This window comes from Silurus meridionalis, chromosome 20 (genome assembly GCF_014805685.1).
Source record: "Silurus meridionalis isolate SWU-2019-XX chromosome 20, ASM1480568v1, whole genome shotgun sequence".
Lineage (NCBI taxonomy): Eukaryota > Metazoa > Chordata > Actinopteri > Siluriformes > Siluridae > Silurus > Silurus meridionalis.
In genome coordinates, this window is record NC_060903.1 from 1,155,352 (window position 1) to 1,178,135 (window position 22,784).

The 22,784-nt window shown below is 39.9% G+C and overlaps 1 protein-coding gene across 1 annotated transcript in view; it reads left to right on the forward strand.

The window, feature by feature from the left end:
* Positions 1–19,486, forward strand: part of ptprfb (protein tyrosine phosphatase receptor type Fb) — a 96,406-nt gene extending 76,920 nt beyond the window's left edge. Inside the window, 14 exon segments of the mRNA XM_046876234.1 lie at positions 125–237; positions 2,110–2,142; positions 4,149–4,246; positions 9,034–9,157; positions 9,276–9,451; positions 9,824–9,943; positions 10,023–10,177; positions 10,790–11,075; positions 12,810–12,988; positions 15,006–15,132; positions 16,562–16,687; positions 17,188–17,342; positions 17,497–17,632; positions 17,849–19,486. Coding sequence (XP_046732190.1) covers positions 125–237; positions 2,110–2,142; positions 4,149–4,246; positions 9,034–9,157; positions 9,276–9,451; positions 9,824–9,943; positions 10,023–10,177; positions 10,790–11,075; positions 12,810–12,988; positions 15,006–15,132; positions 16,562–16,687; positions 17,188–17,342; positions 17,497–17,632; positions 17,849–17,917 — 1,897 coding nt within the window. The 3' untranslated portion in view covers positions 17,918–19,486.
* The last annotated feature ends 3,298 nt before the right edge of the window (positions 19,487–22,784 follow it).

A 22,784-nucleotide genomic window follows, 5' to 3' on the forward strand; every position in this document is an offset into this window, starting at 1 on the left:
CCTCCCGATCTGAAACCTGTTCAATCTCATCTGTCACGTATGTGCTTTTGTCATTGGTGTTTTTTTTGTTTTCATTTTAATTGGTACTTAAACACTAACCACATCACCACTTCCTGTCTGACAGGAAACGAGCATCTCCTTTACCCAAAGACGAACACTTAAGCGGGGTGAAGGATTCCCTCCTGGCCAACTCATCCGATCCTGTGGAGATGAGAAGAATCAACTACCAGACACCAGGTACTTTTTTTTTTATTATTTCAGTCAAATGAATCGTACATAATTTTTATACGTACCTACGTGTTTTCTTTGTTTAACATTTTTTGAATTTTAACGTTTTTTAAACGTTATAAATTAAATAAATTAATATATCAGTAATAGTAAGTCAATTTTTTTAAATATTAATTTCTCATCAAATGAATGAAATTTTAAGAGTTTTGATTCCTTTAGTTTCTAAAACATCATTTAATTTATTTATTTGACCTTTTTTGTAGCTGAAGCTCAGAAAGGTTTCAGAATTTCTTTTTTCTTAACAACTCTTCCCTTTTTTAAAGCCATTCTGTCTCGTGATTGGTTGATCAGCTGAGAGATGTTTTAGTTGTGTGAGGTTTAATTGATTTATTAAAGGAATGTTGATATCTAAAGGTAAAGAGGTACAGACTCAGCGAGACAATCGCAGAACTCAGAAGTGTCACTTAGCAAAAACAAAACTCAATAAAACGTGCCTTTCAAAGCACAATTCATAAACAATTTTTATCCTTTTTTTTTTTACTTTTTTTTTCCAATGTGTAATTGGAGGTTGTGTTGGTGTTTTTTATCCACCCCAAGTTTCATTTATGTTTATATTAAGACATGATTCATCTTCAAACACCTCCCTTCTTCTTTATCTCTCTCTCTCTCTCTCTCTCTCTCTCTCTCTCTCTCTCTCTCTCTCTCTCTCTCTGTCTCCCTCTGTCTATAATCCTCCGGGACTGATCATGCTTCTTTACAAAAATCTTCTCTTCTTCTTTCCTCTCATTTCCCTACTCTTCTCCTCCCTCCTCTCTTTTCTTCTCCTCTGCTCTTTTCTCATCTTCTCTGTTTTCTTCTCCTCTCTTCTCTCTTCCTTTTTTTATCTCCTCTCTTCTCCTCCCCTCACATCCCCTCTTCTCTCTGAACATCTGTCACGATCAGCTCGTCTTTAATTAGCCAGATGTGAGTATATTTGTTTTCCTCCCACGGTAAAAGCCATTTAAGTCTTTAATGAGTGTAAAAGTGGGCGGAGCTTCAACTCGTTTGTCAGCTGAACATTAAAACACCTCCTTTGGCTTTAAGTCACATTTTTTACTTTTTATTATTTTTTTATTTTTATTTAAACTATTATAAGGATTTCTGTTCATCATCAGAATCCCTGTCACTTCATTAGCGCTCCTGCTTTATGGTCGTCAAACGGATTGTGAAAGAGGACAAGAATAAAAGAGAGAGAGAGAGAGAGAGAGAGAGAGAATGTCATCGGCTGCTTTTTTCCTCTCGTTCACACACTGTTGTTTTTTCTCAAACTATTATTTGTGGCCAAAAGTTTGTGGACACCTGTGCCATTTAGTCTTCATTCACTGTTATAATGAGCTCCACTCTTCTGGGAAGATGTTCCAGTAGATGTTGTGGAGATTCATTCAGACACAAGTGTGTTAGTAAAGTACTGATGTAGGTGAGAAGGTGAGGAGGTTTGGGGTGCAGTCAGCCACAGTAACAATAATATCATTATTATTATCATTATTATTATTATTATCATTATTATTAATAATATCATTATTATTATCATTATTATTATTATTATTATTATTATTATTGCATCCTCTCATCAAGTCTCTTCAATCTGATGTTTTTTGTGTGTATGTGTGTGCGTGTGTGTCTGTGTGTGCGTGTGTGCGTGTGTGTATGTGTGTGTGTGTGTGTGCTATAACCCATTTTCCATCACACTTATCCATCTCAGCCCAGACGTTCCTCGAGAACGCACCTCATGGCCGCTGATCCCGGCGTCTCTAAACCTTAAAACTGATCGCTCTTTATTTCTTCTTCTTCTGTTTCTTTTTTTCCCTCCTTCCTTCCCTTCATTTTTTTCTCTCTCTGCAGGTCCCAGCACTTCCTGCTGCCCCGACACTCCAAGTTAGTTCCTGCTCTGTGTCTCTGTTTTCGCTTCTTCATCTGCTGATCTCTGTCTCTGTATCTCTCGGCGTTCTGTCTCTCAGCACCGCCTCAATCACCGCTGCCATTTACCCTGAAACACACCACAAACACCACAAACACCACAAACACCACGCGCCTCCAGCAACCTGTGCACCGACATGGATGTATAGAGATTATTGTGTGGTTGCAGCAAATTAGGCAACGTCTATGTGAGGTAGAAATGTATTGGGACACCCGACTTTTTCCTCCCATATATGTTTCTTCTCCAAACAGTCGGAGGCACACAATTGTGTAGGACGTCTTTGGCTGAAGGGCAGTACCCCTGTGCACAAAGCCAGCTCCATGAAGATCTGCTTTACATGGGTTGGAAGTGTGTGGAAGATCTCCTGCTATAGATCTCCAAAATCCAACATCCTTGTGGCTGAATGTATCTCCACAAATCTTCATAATATCTAGTGGAACATCTTTCCAGAAGAGTGGAGTTTATTATAGCAGTAAATATCGGTGAAATGTTGAATCTGGTGTTAAAAAATATAGCGCACTCCCCAGCGTGGCCGTTTCTCGGTCCTCGGTTACGCTCCAGGCGATCTTCAATTCACACATGTATTTACATGCTTGTTTATGCCCTTGTGTTTTTACCCCCACACTTTAATTCCCTCTTTATCATATTCAGGTTGCCTTGTTTGTTTTCTTCCTAATCGTCCTCCTTTGCTCACTGCAAAAAAAAAAAAAAAGCCGGCGTGAGCGGAGAACGTTCCGTAATCCAATTAAGCGTTCCTCAGAATCGTGGAGAAGATTAGCCATAAATCATCTTCTAACCGCTGACAAGAAATCTGGGGCGAATTGGAGAGAATGGAAAGATCCGAGCTGGCGCAATTAACGATCGATTCATAAGGAGGTGAGAAACAAGAGTCAGGATTAGAGAGCGAGAGAAGCAGAAAAAAACCTGAAACGTACGCAGTGTTCCGGTTTCACCTCCAATGATGTCATCGGTCCGCCGAAGTGTGTTTTATGGAAGCTAATATAGTCAAACACCTGAACCTAACGCTCCTACAAGCGGTTTACCAATAATGTTATCCAGAGTTGTAAATAAGAGCGTAATGTTTTGCACAATGAGAAACAACGTTTTAAATTTGAGGCAGATTTTTAACGAACGCTTGTCCTTTAACGAGACGTTGATCTTGTAGCTAATCTTCATAAATATGACGCAGTTACAGTTATTGTACGTTTCCTAATCCGAAATTGTAATAATATTGTAACAAAACAAAGTGATTGAGATCGTTGATGTGAAAGCTTCTGCTCCTTCACCGCATGTTAGCATCATGACATGCTAACGTCTTCTCCGCTTCTCTCTCTCTCTCTCTCTCTCTCTCTCTCTCTCTGTCTTTCTGTCTGTGCAGAAATTTCCATCCAAATGTTCAACATTTTGTAGCTAAACTGTGCAAGAATTTCACTTTTAACAAAAACGATGTGATGTCATCATAAAGAGATGAAAATGACCTCAGTGTCTTTTGTTTATATATTTTTTTTGGTCAGCAATTCACGTTTGTTCTCTTCGTACATTGATGTGTTTCCTTGGAGCGGCGCCGTCTAGACTTGTTTGTCTGATTTACATTGTAGCCAAAAGCATTTGAGATAAGCCACGCCCTCTTTCAAAGCTAGACATATTTGACTTTAGCTAAATGAACTAGCTACATTTGCCATTAATTATCAACAGGAGCTTGTTAATTGGGGTGGGTGTGGCTTAATATTCAAATAAACAGATGACAAGTGGATGGAAACTCGTTTCCGTTCTTTCCTTCTTTTTTTTTCTCGTATTTTTTCCTCAACACTTCCCTGACATCGCATCTCAGAGCCGGGCATCTTCACTCCTCCACACGTCCACGTCCACACCTGCTCGGCATCCTCCCTCGCACTCATCGCCCTGCCTGTTAGCCGTCCTTCCTGCTCAACACTTTTCTCTATTTTTTTCTTTTCTTCCCCAGGAATGAGGGAGCATCCTCCTATCTCTGTGTGTGAGCTAGCCGACCACATCGAGCGTCTCAAGGCCAACGACAACCTGCGATTCTCTCAGGAGTATGAGGTAATAAGCACATGGATTCACAAACCCCTCCTCTTCTTATAACCCCTCCCCTTTCACCCTTTTATAACCCCTCCCCATTTATCCTATTTATAACTCCTCCTTTTTTTCTTCTATTTATGACTCCTCCCTGTTTTCTCCTATTTATACCCCTCTTTCCCCTAATTATACCCCCCCTTTCACCGTTTTATAACTCCTCCTCTTTCCCCCTTTTTATAACTCCTCCCCCTTTCCCCCTATTTACAATATATATGGTTTCCGTCTTACCACCAAACGCAGTGTTTCAGCAGCTCAGCACTGTGAAATGAATTCAGGTGTTTTGTCTGGTTTGTAGCCTGACTGCCCGTCTACCTCTCTTTCTTTCTTTGTTTCTCTCGCTCTCTTTTTTCACCTCGTTATATTCCGTCTGCTCTGCGAACACTCGCCCTGACAGTTTTGACAGGAATTTGTGTTTGCGCTCGAGCAGATGCACACTTTCAGCGGCGTGATCCTGCGGGTTTACCTTGTCGCCGTCCTGATTAGCAGAGTGAGAGCTTTTTCTCTTCACAGCCGTCAGGAAAAAATAAGGAGCGAGAAATTTCACTTTTTTGCTTTCGGGATGTTTTGGGGGGATGTGCTGGGGCAATGGGGCGGTTTGAGGAATTTGGCGACATCATTAGCACATAAAGAAGTCACGATAAAACTAGTCTCTTAAATCTAATTAATACCTTATTAAATCATTTGTTACATCGTTTGAGCGGAAGGTTTGTTTTCCTCCGAGCGATCTCGTTTAGATTTGTTTGATTGATTTTGCACAGCTAATAGAGTTTGAGATTAGCCACGCCCCCTTCAAAGCTGAGCATGTTTGATGGTATCCTGGTGAATTATCTACATTTGTAGACCAGCCTGATGTAATACGAGTTTCTAGGAAACGTAAATAATAAACACATGTGCTTTGCATGACTGGGGCGTGGCTTAATATTCGAACGAGTTACAGAGTAGCTACTTTTTTTCTAGTGTCACACTAGCCCCGCCCATTCATAATAACTTTTTTCAGGGAAGGGGTGTGTCTTATTGTACTTATGCCTAAAACGTTAAGCAGAAATTAATAAATGAAATGTTTCTGCTTTAATTTTCTGGGACATTTAAAGATTTTTACTTTTTCTGTTTATTTTTATAAAAAATCTAGTAATATATAAACACACAAACCAACAGCTCCAGTCAGCAGGTTTCACTGGCAGGAAATGATGTTATTGACGCCCCCCCCAAGAAACAGATGGCCAGCCTCACGTCTGTTGGCGTATGTTCTTCACTCGCTCCAGCCTCGTCCCGTTGTCTCCCATTGGTTCTTGTGCTCGGAGCTCATCTCCTCTGGCATCACCTTTACAGGAAGTTTGAATATTCGACTGAAAAACACGCTCACGGCAAAACGGAGGCCAAGATGAGTCCAAATACTGAGTCACAAACACACCGGAGGAGGTCACCTCGTTTTTAGGTCATGTGACCCAGAGGGCATTTCGGGTAAAGATTAAGTGTAGCACATGTTTAATAACGGGGGGGGCAGATAGATAGATAGATAGATAGATAGATAGATAGATAGATAGATAGATAGATAGATAGATAGATAGATAGATAGATAGATAGATAGATAGACCGACAGACAGACAGACGGACGGACAGACAGACGGACAGACAGACAGACGGACGGACAGACGGACAGACAGACAGACAGACAGATAGATGAGAGTGATTGATGGTAACGAGGGAAAGACAGACAGATAGATAAATAGAGAGGTGAGAGAGGCATATGCGGAGAAAAAAGACTATTCCACCTGGTGTGTGTGTGTGTGCACTTGTGAAAACGAGAGACAGAGTGAGAGTTTCGGGTGATTTGTCGTCTCAGCTCTGACACTCACATGTCACTCCTGTGTCATTACTGGCGTTTCTCAAACTCGTCATGACGAGCACTGACAGCTTACACTGTGTGTGTGAGTGTGTGACTGTGTGTGTGAGTGAGACATGTTTAACTGCAGGATCCTCCTGTAGTCATCGCATGAACCCCTCATCCTCATGTGTTCGGACGCACGTGTCAGATCACGGCTCATCGCAAATCACTCGTACGTTTGTTCAGAAAGAACCGAGTCATGTCACCGAGTACGGTGTAGTAATGACTCGGCGGGTCGATGCGGAAAGAGCGCCCGCTCCACGCCGTTATCGACGCTACGGCTCGGCTCGGCTCGTGCGTGTCTCAGCAGATCGATGGCCTCAAAGCGACATTTCAGACAAAGAATTCTGAGGAACGCAGATTGGTTGCGAATCTGTTTTTCCAGCAATTAACCTTTTCTAGGAATTCCCACAAACTCTGTACTTGTAATTTAGATTTCCAGTGCGTCTGCGTGTATCTGCGTGTGTCTGCGTGCGTCTGCTCTTTGTCCTATTGATGCGCAGTTGGCATTCTGAGAATCGATTGAATGTAACGAGATCCTAAAGGGCTCATTAGTCTCCCGCTGGTCTCGTCACTTCACCTCGGCGTCTGAAGCGACTCTGAGTCTCTCCGCCCCCTGCTCTATTATTGCAGCGGGGAGTCGAGGGCAAGATCGCCGCTTACAAACACACACACACACACACACACACACACACACATGCGATAAATAGACACCTTGTTTTATTTGATGTACAAATGAGAAGAAAAAAAAAGTTTCTGCAGAGACGAGAAAATTATCACAAAAAGTAGATAAGATTTTATAAAATTGCCTTTCTTTCCCTCCTTTGCTATTCTCTCTCTTCTTCATCTTTCCTTTCATTTTCCATATATCTTCCTTTCTTACAGTCTCCATGCTCTTTTTTCCTCTGTTCCTCCTTTTCTCTCTCTCACCTCCTCTCGCTCTTTTTCTTTCTGTCGTTCTCCTTCAATCTGTCTTTGTCTTTTCAACTCTTTATCTCTCTCTCTTTCTGTCTTCCTATCGCTCTCTCATCCACCTTTTTGGATTTCCTACTGTCTATCCCTTGCTCTTGTTCTTTCTCTCTCTCTCTCTCTCTCAGTCTCCTCTCTCTCTCTTTCTCTCTCTCTCTCTCTCTCTCTCTCTCTCTCTCTCTCTCTCTCTCTCTCTCTCTCTATATATATATATATATATATATATATATATATATATATATATATAGCTTTCTCTCTCTCTCTTGCTCTCTTTCTCGCTCTCTTTCTTGGTCATTGTTCTTCCTGTCCTCTCCTGTCAGTAGCTCTGAATAAAGTGCAGGACGGTCTCTCGGTCTTTCCGTCTCTCTGTCAGGCCTCAGGGTCTGGACGACTCTGTCACGTTCACAGTGCAGCTGCTTCACCTTCAGCACAGAGCAGGAACATTACGACTTGCACACCTGAGACACGGCTGTAACACACACACACACACACATAGACGAGTGCTGAATGTGGACAAGGTTGGACATGGACAGGTTGATGAATGGACAGAAGGTTGGAGTGATGGATGGAGGGAGAGATGATCAGACAGCAGTTGTTTGTATGTGTGTAGATGGTTGCATGAAGGACATGGAGGATTAAAGGAACATTATTTTAGCACAAATAAATAGGGTTATATCACACACACACACTTACACACACACACACACACACACACACACACACACACACAGATTATTAACATATTACAGGGAGTTACAGCATTGTAAATGTATATATATGTAACAGTGTAGCACCATATTACATGCTATAACGCACAGATATGTGTTACAGAGTGTTACAGCCTGTTATTGTGTTATTGTGTTACGTTACTCTGTGTTACAGAGTGTTACAGCCTGTTATTGTGTTATTGTGTTACGTTACTCTGTGTTACAGAGTGTTACAGCCTGTTATTGTGTTATTGTGTTACGTTACTCTGTGTTACAGAGTGTTACAGCCTGTTATTGTGTTATTGTGTTACGTTACTCTGTGTTGCAGCGTGTTACAGCCTGTTATTGTGTTATTGTGTTACGTTACTCTGTGTTGCAGAGTGTTACAGCCTGTTATTGTGTTATTGTGTTACGTTACTCTGTGTTACAGAGTGTTACAGCCTGTTATTGTGTTATTGTGTTACGTTACTCTGTGTTACAGAGTGTTATAGCCTGTTATTGTGTTATTGTGTTACGTTACTCTGTGTTACAGAGTGTTACAGCCTGTTATTGTGTTATTGTGTTACGTTACTCTGTGTTGCAGCGTGTTACAGACTTTTATTGTGTTATTGTGTTACGTTACTTGGTGTTAGAGTGTTACAGCCTGTTATCGTGTTACAGTGTGTTACGTTGCTTCATGTTACAACGTGTTACAACCTGTTATTGTGTTACAGTGTGTAACAGGCTGTTATTGAGTTACAGAGTGATTGTTAGTTTTAGTGTGTTACATTGTTACCTCATGTTACTTTGTTTGACAGTCTTATAGCCTATTACTGTGTAAGTGTGTAATTGTGTGTTACATGTTATTAACTTTACAGTGTGCTGTTGTGTTACTGTGTGTTACATGTTATTTTTTGTTACAGTGTGTTAGATTGTGTGATTTATTTCAGTTCTAAAATGAACTCTTCTGTAAATCCCCCAGCGCTCGATCCCTCGTTCATTTGGGAGGTCGCTCATTTGAGGTGTCGAGTCGCTATAGAAACAAAACGTCTCTTGCTACATTGTGGGATACGGATCATGGTCCAGACATCGAGCTCGGCAGCGAACGTCCTGTGAGCCGAATTCATAAACGAGAGTTCTGTTCAGTTTGTCCCTCACAATCTGTCGCTCTTTTTTTCCCTTCTTTTTCTTTTTCTCTTTATTTTCTATAGTCCATCGATCCCGGCCAGCAGTTCACCTGGGAGAACTCCAACATGGAGGTGAACAAACCAAAAAACCGCTACGCCAACGTCATCGCCTACGATCACTCCAGAGTGGTGCTGACCTCCATAGACGGTGAGAATCGCACCCTGAAACATGTTGCCAGTTTTGTTTTTTTTGCACCTCAGAATCTACTAATTGAAATTTTATTGAAAAATTTTTGTTCATTGTTTTTTTCCTCACATTCTTATAGGTGTTCCAGGAAGCGACTACATCAACGCCAACTACATCGACGGCTACCGTAAGCAGAACGCCTACATCGCCACGCAGGGCCCTCTGCCGGAGACTCTCAGTGATTTCTGGAGGATGGTATGGGAGCAGAGAACAAACACCATCATCATGATGACCAGACTGGAGGAGAAATCACGGGTCAGTTCTGCAAAAAAAAAAAGTGCAACAATTAAATAGTGCAATTAAATCAATCAACCAATTATTTGAATATATGAATATTAATTGATTAATTAATGAATATTTTATATTTTATCTAATTATTAACTTGTACATACAAATTAATAAATTAATATTATCATAGTGGTTTCCATAGTAACAGCAATAGCCATATTACAGGCCACAGCCACATACAGGAAAATGTTATTTGTGTCCTAAGGCTGGGTGATATATCGATATAACATTGATATTGTGCTAAACGATTATGCGATACTCTATTTCCCAATATCTTTATTGTATTTTATTACATTTTTTTAATGTTTAATAATTAATAATGACATGTAAATGCTGCAGGTGAAGTGCGATCAGTACTGGCCGATTCGCGGAACAGAAACGTACGGAATGATCCAGGTGACCGTGTTGGATACAGTGGACCTGGCTACGTACAGCGTGCGCACCTTCGCACTTTATAAGGTAATCAAATAAACGCAACGTCGAACATTTAAACGCAAATATTCTCACATTCGCTGAAATCCTGAACTTTCTGTATCAGAACGGCTCCAGTGAGAAGCGAGAAGTGAGACAGTTCCAGTTCATGGCGTGGCCTGATCACGGAGTACCTGAGTACCCCACGCCCATCCTGGCCTTCCTGCGCAGGGTAAAAGCGTGTAACCCTCCTGATGCCGGGCCCATGGTGGTGCACTGCAGGTGAGCTAGGACCTTACATTAGCACTGCTGATCTTCACACCACGACCAATCACGTTACAGATATAAAGAAAAAACGGTGGTTAAGATGTCAGACGTTTGATCAGAAGGTTGTGAGTTTAAATCCCGTCACCACTAAGCTGCTGCTGCTGGACACTTAAACAAGGCCCTTAACCCTCAACTGCTCAGTTGTATGAACAAGATAATTGGATTAGAGTTGCAAAATTCTTATTTCAATTATTTTCAAGTTTTAAAACTTTCCATGGAAATTAATGGGAATAAACTGGGAATTTTCAATATTGCAGGTGCTGTGTGTTCGCTGCTGTGCAACAAGATTATACTAACAATTAAATCAGTCAAATTGTCGTTTTTTATAACAAACAAAACGTTTATATTTATAGTTTATATAAACTGTACCATATACAATTTCCCCCAAATTTCTAATAAATTCCTGTAGAATTTCCCAAAAAAAATTCCAACTTGAAATATTTCCAAAATTCTTCAAATGAAATTCCCATGGAAATTTTCTGAAAAGTTTTAGATTGAAATGAAATTAAAATGTAAATGATGTAATAATGAAGGATTTATTTATTTATTTTTGCCTCCTCCCGGCAGTGCGGGTGTGGGACGCACCGGCTGCCTCAACGTAATTGACGCCATGCTGGAGCGCATGAAGCACGAGAAGACGGTGGACATTTACGGCCACGTGACGTGCATGCGCTCTCAGAGGAACTACATGGTGCAGACGGAGGATCAGTACATCTTCATCCACGAGGCTCTGCTGGAGGCGGCGACCTGCGGCGTCACCGAGGTCCCGGCTCGAAACCTCTACACACACATCCAGAAACTGGGCCAGCCGCCGCCTGGAGAGACCGTCAGCTCCATGGAGCTTGAGTTTAAGGTCTCACACACACACACACACACACACACACACATTATTAAAAAACACTTACATTATCTGCATTCTGTACCTTTAGGGAGGTCATTGGCCAAAACTGAACACTTTGTGGGTTCAGCATTTTGGTAGCTACATGTGGTGCAAAAGTTTGTGCACCCTAAGCTTCTAATATTACAGTGTTCAGGTTGAAACTCCATCCATATAACTACGGTCTCTTTTTCTTCTTAGGTATAAAGCCACTAGATGTCTATTATTTATATATTTTACTAGATTATTCAATATTTGCATGTTTTTTGTTTTTAGAAATTAGAAAATAAACTCCTAAAAACTTCTTAAAAAAAGAAATAGATATAGAGTTTTAGACACGTTTATTGAACACTTTTTGGTAAGGAAACTCCAGTGTGTGGGTCATACAGCAGTTTAAATTAAAATATTGTTTCATTAAATATTTTAAGTGTGGAATAAAAGTAGCATTTGGTGCAGAAGGAGTGTTTGTGGATCCGAGATTCACTCCATGCTGCCCATCTGTGCTCTGGTGCTGCCAGTCACGCCTCCGCTCACTGCTCGGCCAGCACACACACACACACACACACACACACACACACACACACACACACACACACACACTTTAATCTCTCGTTTACACTCCATTACACTTTCCCACACTTCACTATTCCAACCTGTCTAACACAAACCCAGCACTTTGTCCTTTCTGCTTTCGTTTTTGTTCCGAAAACTTTACGCTTTGTTGTTTGTCGAACCATGACCGATCTCTGTGTGTGTGTGTGTGTGTGTGTGTGTGTGTGTGTGTGTGTGTGTGTGTGTGTGTGTGTGTGTGTGTGTTCCGTTCAGCTCGAACAGATAGAATTTAATAAAACATCAAAAACCTTGTCGCAGGTGTTACATCGGCACTTCGTCACAGACGTTTAAATAATAATTATAGGAAATAAAATAAATTATCATAACAAATAAAATCAAACATTATGTTGTTGTTTTTTTTTTATTATTGTAAATTTGAAATCATTTTATCGTCACATCAATTCCAAGTTTTTCTGAAAAGTCGGTCTGAAAGACTTCAATTTACTGACTTTATTTGTTTATTTATTACATACAAATTATTTTTCTTTATTTACTTTCAATATATTATTATTATTATTATTATTATTATTATTATTATTATTATTTTAATCATGTTACAAAAAAAAATTCCCTCAGTAATCAGCTGAAATGTTTTATTGTTACAGGTCTGTGTTTAAAAAATGAAAATGTATAAAATTGTAAAATTTATTCTTTGTGGGTGTTTTTCTAAACATTCATACAAATATGTTAAATCTAGAATTTTGTGCAGTTTATTATTATTATTATTTTTCTTTTTCATTTATTTAAGTATTACATTTGGCAGCATATTATCAGCTATTATGTAACTTTCCTTTCATTTCTGCTCTAGGTTTCCCTTCTTTAATATTATAGATAAAGAACAGAAAGAAAACAGAACATGGGAATAGTTTTTTTTTATAAATCTGTAAAAGGGTTTTAAATTTGTAAATATCTGTCTGTATAATGACGTTGATGTGGTGGTCACCAGCAGGGGGCGCTGAAGAAACGCAGCTTTTTTAATTCGCTTGCACCTTTTGGAGAAAGTCCACAATTTGTGTTACTTGATTTATTTATTTTTATTCATGATATTAAAACTGTGTGTCTGTGTGTGTGTGTGTGTGTGTGTGTGTGTGTGTACAGAGACTTGCCAATTCCAAAGCTCACACATCACGCTTCATCAGCGCCAACCTGCCTTGCAACAAGTTCAAGAACCGGCTGGTGAACATCATGCCATTCGAGTCGACACGTGTGTGTCTGCAGCCCATCAGAGGAGTGGAGGGGTCCGACTACATCAACGCCAGCTTCATTGATGGTTACAGGTAACGCACGCACACACACACACACACACACACACACACACAGTCTAACACCTGCGCTTTACCAACTTTACTTTTATGAAGAGTGACATTGACGTCTCCACCTTCACCATATTTACTACAGTCATCTCCCAGACTGTCTGTCCACATCTATCTGTCTATCTGTCTTACCTTCTGTCTGTTTATATAACTATTCGTTTGTCTGTCTCTTTGATGTCCTGCCTGTCTATTCACTCATCTGCCTGTCTGTCTGTTTTTATGTCTCTGTGACTGTCTGACATTCTGTCTGTATGTCTCTCTGTCTGTCTTATATTGTCTATCTATATTCCTATCTGTCTGTCAGTCTGTCTGATTTTCTGTTTGTCTGACTTTGTTTCTCTATATACTTGTCTGTCTGGTTATATGTCTCTGTGACTGACTTCCTGTCTATCTGCCTCTGTCTGACTGAATTTCTGTCTGTCTGCTCATATGTCTGTCTGTTTACCTGTCTGTGTAGTTATCTGTCTGTCTTTCTGGCTCTGTATCTGTCTATATACCTGTCCAAGTGTCTGGTTAACTATCAGTCTACTTATGTGTTTGTCTGACATTCTGTCTGTATATCTCTCTGTCTAACCTCTTTTTGTCTGTCTGTCCCTCTGTCTGATTCTCTCTCTATATCTGCTCTATTGGTTTGTCTGTCTATCAGTTAGAATATCTGTCTGTCTCTCTTGATCTCATCAGTGTCTCTGTGTGTATGTTGATTTCTCTCTGTGTAGCTCTGTCAGTCTGTGTGTCTGTCTGATGCAGATAAACAGACAGGTGGACATGGTATGGGGTGTGTGTGTGTGTGTGTGTGTGTGTGTGTGTGTGTGTGTGTGTGTGTGTGTGTGTGTAAGTGTGGGTAATGGCTCTACAGACTTGTCTCTTTCTGCCTCTGTGTAAACATGCACAGTGCTGATGGATCCCGGCGCTCCGGCTGCTTTTTCCCTCCGAACTGTTTACCTGAACGTGTCCATGTTTTACATGTCGGAGCTCCGTGGCGATTTTTTCCGCTCCGGGACACGAAGCCCTACGGTTCCTCACGATTCCCTACGGTCCCCCACGATTCCCCGGACATGGCAGGGCGAATTTTCAGCATTAAAGATGTATCGGGTCTGTCGCTGTGTGTTGTGTGTAGTTTCAGGGCAGTAAAGATAAGATTCCTTCTCATTCCTTGTCTCGATTCCAGCGGAGTGCAGGTGTAACAGGTTTCATCCCAATTCATAAGCGGATAAAATCACGTGCGTCTCTCCGGGGTGGAAACGTTTCGGTGTTGCGTTACAGAAACTCGAGCCGCTTCCCATACAGCTTTTAATTAAACGATCATCACGACTGCTGCTGCTGCTGGCTGTCTGGAGCTTTTAGTGCACAGTCCAGCTCAGAGGAAGGCCTCTAAGTGTGTGTGTGTGTGTGTGTGTGTGTGTGTGTGTGTGTGTGTCCTCCTTTCTGCTGTCTGTTTCTTCATTTGTCAGAACAAGACCCCGAGCAGACTTTAATCTCCAGCTTCCACGTTATTGCCTCGCCTGCAGCACCTTCATTAGCTGCAAACCCTGTGTGTGTGTGTGTGTGTGTGTGTGTGTGTGTGTGTGTGTGTGTGTGACAGTGAAAAATGTGAGTCAAAATGAAAGATGGTTTAGATCGCAGTATCTGTGATGCACTGCTGCCACCTAGTGGTATTCCAGTACACATGACATCCTGTACACTGTAATCGTCGAACTTCTTTTAAGATGCATACATTATATGCCGTGTATTGAAGGAGTCTCCAGTGTCAGAGATAAAACTAGAAATAGGAGAGGAATCATTGTAATCATCAGCAAGTTTTGTGCTTGAATGCGCCATCGGGGGCGGAGCCTAGTGAACATGGCAGGGAATGTTTGAATACCTTTATACCTGTACCTTTCATATGTTTTGACATTCATCCTGGTTGAACAGAATCGCTGCAAAAAGTATATGTTGTTAATGATCGTGTGTGTGTGTGTGTGTGTGTGTGTGTGTTTTACAGACAGCAGAAAGCCTACATCGCCACTCAGGGTCCTCTGGCCGAAACCACAGAGGATTTCTGGAGGATGCTTTGGGAGCACAACTCCACCATTGTGGTGATGCTGACCAAACTCCGCGAGATGGGACGGGTGAGGGGCACACTTCAAAACATCACACCACCTTTTACTATAAATCTGCATTATTCAGTATAATATAATGCTAAACTCTTATAACGCTAATACAGTTTATAGCTGCATTATATGGATAAAAAATGTTTATGGACACCTGAGCATAAGATTGTTATGTGCTTCTTTTTCAACATTGCATCCAACATTTAGTCTTCATCTGCTGTTAGAATAACCTCCACTCTCCTGGGAAGATGTTCTACTAGAATTTTGTGGAGGTTCATTTAGCTATAAGGGTGTTAGTAAAGTCAGGTACTGAGGTGCAGTCAGCGTCCACATTCATTCTGGAGCTCTACAGTAGGAGATCTTCCACACACTTCCATCCCATGGAAAGCAGATCTCCATAGATCATTGTCATGCTTGAACAGGTTTGGGTCTTGTAGTTCAAGCGAAGGGAAAATTTCATGCTCCTGAATCCAAAAGACGTCCCACACGATTGTGTTCTTCCAACTTTGTGTGCACGGATAATGATGGTGTCCCGATACTTTTGGACTCAGTGTAGCCGAAGCTCACGAATACATAAAATATATACATATATAAAATATAAAAAATACATCAATGTGTGAATATTTAACATTAATTTTAAATAATATACTTAATATTTGTAATTCTTAATGTTGTATTTAATAAATAGTTATTATTAATTATTAAAATTTAGTTTACATTGTTTCTAAACACTTTTATTCACGTTTTATTTATAAGATTTATTCTTATAATAAATATTATTCATTTTGTCTAATAATTTTACAAATCCAATGTGCTGGTGATTCCACTCGCTTATTTACACTTAAATCGATTTTCAAACGGATTGTGGATTTTTTTGCAAATCTGGCAACATTCATGCACGTGTACATCTTTTGCCTTTAAATATCATTATATTATATTAAATACGTTATTATCGTGTCTCTATATGGATTAATATACTGAGAGACTAATATATGGAGGTTAATATATTTAAAAACAATTAATATATGGAGACTGCGTTTGGTTTCTGAGATGATCGGATCTTCAGTAGGTTGGTTTTAGTGAGGTGTTTACAGCGCGCTCTTCTCGCTTCAGGGATTCTCCGCCTCGCTCAGTGTGTAAATAAAGTCAGCTGAGGCTCGGTCACTCGGGGGTTCCATGGCGCTCTGGTGGTGTTTTTGTGACTGAGCCAGTGGGCGTAAGAAATCCGTCTCGTCTCGGAGGAGTTACAGTGTGATGAGAGACGTCTCCTGAGATCGAGCTTGCTGAATATCAGAGTGTAGAAGTGTGGAGGAGTGTGAACTTTTTTAACGTCACCCACTGAATGGGTTTTAATTCGATTAGTAACGTAGTGTGGAATCAAACACCGGCTAATCTGTCTGTCTGTCTGTGTGTCTGTCTGTGTGTCTGTCTGTCTGTCTGTCTGCAGGAGAAATGTCATCAGTACTGGCCGGCTGAACGTTCAGCACGTTATCAGTACTTCGTGGTCGACCCCATGGCCGAGTACAACATGCCTCAGTACATCCTGAGAGAGTTTAAAGTCACTGATGCCAGGGTATGAGACTCTCTCTTCCTCTTTTGCTCTGCTTCATTCTCTCTCACTTTCACTTCCTGTCTCACTCTGTCTCATTATCTCTCGCTTTCGCTTCCTGTCTCACTCTGTCTCATTCTCTCTCGCTTTCACTTCCTGTCTCACTCTGTCTCATTCTCTCACGCTTTCACTTCCTGTCTCACTCTGTCTCATTCTCTCTTGCTTTCACTTCCTGTCTCACTCTGTCTCATTCTCTTTGCTTTCACTTCCTGTCTCACTCTGTCTCATTCTCTCTTGCTTTTAATTTCTGTCTCACTCTGTCTCATTCTCTCTCGCTTCTCTTTCTGTCACTCTCTCTCGCTTTCACTTACTGTCTCACTCTGTCTCATTCTCTCTCCCTTTCACTTCCTGTCTCACTCTGTCTCATTCTGTTTCATTACTCTTCTCACATCCTCATTTCTTTCTACAAGCGTGTGTGTGTTTGTTTGTGGTTAAAAGCATTCATGTTTCCTTGTGCTTTTCAGGACGGCCAATCACGGACGATCCGCCAGTTCCAGTTCACCGATTGGCCGGAGCAGGGCGTTCCGAAGACGGGTGAGGGATTCATTGATTTCATTGGCCAAGTGCATAAAACCAAGGAGCAGTTTGGTCAGGACGGACCAATCACTGTGCACTGCAGGTAGAACACACACACACACACACACACACACACACAAATCAGATAAAAGACTTAAAAAAACATTGGATTCGGATAAGTAATGCTAACTGAGTGTTATAATGCCGTGTGTGTGTGTGTGTGTGTGTGTGTGTGTGTGTGTGTGTGTGTGTTTCAGTGCGGGAGTGGGCAGAACCGGAGTCTTCATCACTCTCAGCATTGTTCTGGAGAGGATGAGATATGAAGGAGTGGTGGATTTGTTCCAGACGGTTAAAACTCTGCGCACTCAGAGACCTGCCATGGTGCAGACCGAGGTAGAAACATCTTCACTTAACATCTCTACTTAACATCTCCAGCAAACATCTCCACCAAACATCTCCACCAAACATCTCCACTCAACATCTCCACTCAACATCTCCACCCAACATCTCCACTCAGTATCTCCACTCCACACTAACCCTGTCTTCCCTGTGTGTGTGTGTGTGTGTGTGTGTGTGTGTGTGTGTGTGTGTGTGTGTTTTCTCTATAAGGATCAGTACCAGTTGTGTTATCGAGCAGCTCTGGAGTATTTGGGGAGTTTCGACCACTATGCAACGTAACACTGAGGGACTTCAGCTACCAAGAAGAAAACAAGGATAACACACATTTCACACACTTCAGTGTGTGTGTGTGTGTGTGTGTGTGTGTGTGTCACACATTTCACACACACACACACACACACACAAGACACACAACAGCAGATTCTTTCCTGACTGACACCCAGCAGCTCTGAACTCTTAATTTCACACACACACACACACACACACACACACACACACACACACACACACACACAGGACAGCTACTGGTAGCGTTCTTTTTTTCGTAAACATTAAAAATTTATTCTGACTATAATTTAGAATATTTGGACGTTTTAACATCGTACTTCACGGTACCTTTTTTTGTTTTGTTTTGTTTTTTTGTTGTAAATTTATTTTCCTTTAGTTTTATTTTATTTGAGTTTTTTTATATAAATATATATTTTTGGGTTATTTGAGCACACAGGACGTGAGCGTAATATGTACTAATACGAGAGGATTCACTCGTTCTCTGAGCTGCTGTCGGATTTCATTCCTAACACCGTTATTGGGGTTTTTTTTTTCTCTATTTTATATATAATTTGTAATTTGTTTTTTATTGTTATGTTATTATTGTTATTATTGTTCGCCGGGGTTTAACTTCTTTTAGTTTCTTTGTACAAAATAAAATATTGAGGAATTTTAAAAAGTAGAAAAAAAGACGAGGGGGAAAAAAAACGCCGTCCGGTTGCACGTGCCGATATTCGATTTCATTTTTACGTTTCAGGAAAAAAAAGTTTGTTCTCGTTCTTGGCGATTTTTAAGAAATCGCTAAATTTTTTAAAAATCTGATTGTTTTACGCTAATCCTGCTGATTGGATGGAGCCTGGTCATGTGACCTGGGACCTCGTTTGGAATGTTCTCTAAATATACTAACTATAAGATTCTAACTATATATAAATATAGTGTCAAATATAGTGATGTATAAATACATCGATTATCGGCACGTGCCGTGGCGTGGCGTCGAAATCTATACACACGACACGTTTCAAATCCGATTTCTCATCCAAGTGTACAGTATTAACCACTCCACAGGTGAGCGTTTTCTACAGAAATATCTAGATCTCTATAAATATATAAATAAATATAAATATATAAATATGAGGGAATTATAAATATTATTCATATAGTATATATACAGCTACAGATCGGGACGTACCAACTCCAGAGAGACTGCAGGGGGGGTGAATCTGTATTAATACTGCGAAAGAAAAATATCTACTGTATTAATCCTAACACACAAAAACACACACGTACGGATGTGTACAAGTGTGAGTGAGCATGTGCGAGTGTGTGTGTGTGAGTGTGTGTGTGTGTTCTTTCAGACGCAGCACAGCTGATTATAACCACACACACTACGCTGGCCAAACGTTTCCTTTTTACCTTGTGAATGGTTCGTGCCGTAGGGGTTTCACTCTGTTGTATACGCACTCTGTTTTCTATTCGTTACGGATCGTTATAATTAAAACAAACAAAAAAAACCTGAATTTAAAAAAAAGGTGCCGTTAATAAAGTTCGATAATTGTTTGGGGGATTTTTTTTTGTACAACACCCACGTGTCTGACGTGTCGTTTGTTCGACGTGTCGTTCCATTGTTTCTCAAATCGATATAAAGGTTTGTTACAGAAAAACTCATCAAAAATCATTCTATACTCGATCTTTAATGTTCCATGGTGTGCCGTAATTCCCGATCTGAGAAGTGTCTTCATGATGCTTGATCTTCTGCAAGGTTCTCCCAGCTTCACTCATGATCTCTGGAGCTCCACTATCAGGTTCTTGGATACCTCCTCGCTGAGGGTCTTTCTCAGCTATGGAGACCAGGTTATTTCAAACTTTCTATCTGAGATGGTCACTGTGATCTCCAGCTCTGTTCCTCGAAGAACTAATCCTCCTTTCCAGCCAGTTCTTTTGACCTCCTCATGGTTTGGATCGGCTTTGATCACGTCCAGTCCCATCTAATGTTTGATGTGATATGAGATGTCCATCAGCAGTTTGTTCCTTATGAAGAAATGAGCGATTGTGTGTCGGTACAGGAACCCGAGGAAACAGAAACGTCTCGGACCAGAGAAGCAACTCGGAAGGTTATCGGTTTCCTGTACAGGGTTCTGGTGCAGGTTTTATGTTTCCGAAAATTTTGTCTATAAAAATGGAAGATTTTCATTTTATTACGTTCAAATTAAGAAAATGACTCGAATAAAGATTTTATTTTTGCTGGACAAAATTTAATTATTTAAGACACAAAAGTGATCCTCAAACCTCCTGCTCTCAGACGTTATCAACCTGCGTAACGGTGAGTGTGATGATGATGAGGATGATGGTGAAGATAATGATGAGAGGGATGAGGATGACTGCTTCGATGACTGAGGTTTATGAATATGCAACAATTATGGCGATAATGATAACGAGGCAGATTTTGACCTTGATGATGGTAATGACTGCTGTGATGATGATCTTAATGCCAGTTATGAAGATGATAATGAGGAGGATGATGATGAAGATGACAGTAAGATGGTAAGGAGGATGATGATGATGATGAAGATGACAGTAAGATGGTAAGGAGGAGGATGATGATGATGGAGATGACAGTAAGATGATAATGAGGAGGATGATGCTGATGATAACGAGGAAGATGACGCTGATGATGATAATGAGGAGGATGATGCTGATGATAACGAGGAAGATGACGCTGATGATAATGAGGAGGATGACACTGATGAAGAATACAGTAAGTTGATAATGAGGAGGAGGATGACGCTGATGAAGATAATGAGGAGGATGATGATAATGAGGAGGATGACGCTGATGAAGATGATAAGGAGGAGGATGACGCTGATAAAGAATACAGTAAGTTGATAATGAGGAGGAGGATGATGCTGATGAAGATGACAGTAAGTTGATAATGAGGAGGAGGATGATGCTGATGAAGATGATAAAGAGGATGATGCTGATGATAACGAGGAAGACGATAACGACAATGCTGCTGATGCAGATTCAGAGACTTATGAAGATGATGGTGATGACTACGTTGATGCCAGTGATGATGATGATGATGATCATGGCACTAATGATGATGATGATGATGATGGCAATATTCACATGAAATCCGAGGCTTTGTAAACAGATCTGTGTACAGATTGAAAACATTAAATCACTGCTGCATTGTTCCTGGAGTGGAAATTCAGCAACAGATGGATGTCTTCCTTCATCACAGCTTATTCACATCCACATGACATCACAGAGTGACCTCATTTCCAAAATGCTTTGACAAGACAATACAGGGAAGAACCTGATGAGGAAGCAGGATCTCTAGAAGGAACTCCTCCTCATCTAGACATCATTCCCTTTCACACCTGAGTGCTGTACATCCATACGGTCCCAAAACTCAGTCGTGTAACCTGGAAGTTCATTATAGATTCATTATCAAGTCGATTTTATTGGAGTTCATTCAGCTGAAGTTTATTGGGACGAAGGAAAAGAGTGAGAGCGCCCCCTGTGTGTCAGAGGGAGGATTACAGGATAACAACCTTCTGGTTTTATGATGTTGATGAATAGAAATTAGGATGATTGTAAAACAGCTTGTTTTATAGATGTTTAATTTCTCTCACACCACAGCAGCTCATCAACAGTCACCATTTTTTACAAGAACAGCATGTAATATGTTTTTTATCCAGTGATACACTTTATGGCTAAAAGTTTATGGAAACCTGACCATAACATTTTTCTGCTGTTAAAATGAGCTTCACTCTTGGGAGGATGTTCCACTAGATTTTGTGGAAATTTATTCATCTACAAGAGTGTTAGTAAAGTCAGGTGGTGGTGTAGGTGAGAAGGTGAGGAGGCCTTTATTTACATTCATCTCAGAGGTGTGAATGATGGGTGGAGCTCTATAGAGTTTAGACAAAAAAAAAATAAATGAAGGTCTTAGAAAATCATGTCAGATTCTACAAGATGTTCAGAAGAACATACAATTTTCTTATAAAAACTCCACAGTAAAGACTCCTGATGCACTTTTTATTAAACCTAGAACTTTAATTTAGTTCTGCTCATTTTTTATTTATTTGTAGGAAAATTTCTGTTTTCTGTTCCTCCCTCAACTCAGCAGATTGTGTCTGTTATTCCTTCACAAGAATTTTTCCACAGAAGATCTACACATCTTGTACCAGATTTCAATAAACATAAAAAAAATAACGGATGATCTTCAAAACCTGCTGAATCGCAACACAGCCCTAAACCACATCCAATTACAGATGTGTCAATAATAAATCATTTAAAATAATAAATCTTTTATTTAGAAAACAATTCAGGTCAATTTCTTTCCTGTACTTTTTTGTTTATAGAATTCTAGTACATTATATATATAAACACATACATATTTAAGAATCTGTATATGTAAGTAACATTTCATAATTTGAAAGAACGCTAACTACATTTAATTTTTAAATAGTTTTAAAAGCAATGTTTACTTTTACAGCATTTCTTTTTTTATGTAAATCAATACAATAGTAAATACTGTTTATATATATTTTATATATAAATAAACTAATAATTTTTTTATAGGGATGTGTATGAATAAGAAATAAACTAATGATTATTATAACAAACATTTTCTACAAACTAAAAAATTGTATAAAACACACATATATATATATATGTGTGTGTGTGTGTTTTATACAATTTTTAGTTTGTAGAAAATAAATATATATATATATATATATATATATATATATATATATATATATATATATATATATATATATATATATAATAAATTAATAATAAAACCCAGCGCTGTTATTTTTGCAGTGTGATATTGGTTAATCTGGCAACCCAGGACGTGACAGCTCTGTGA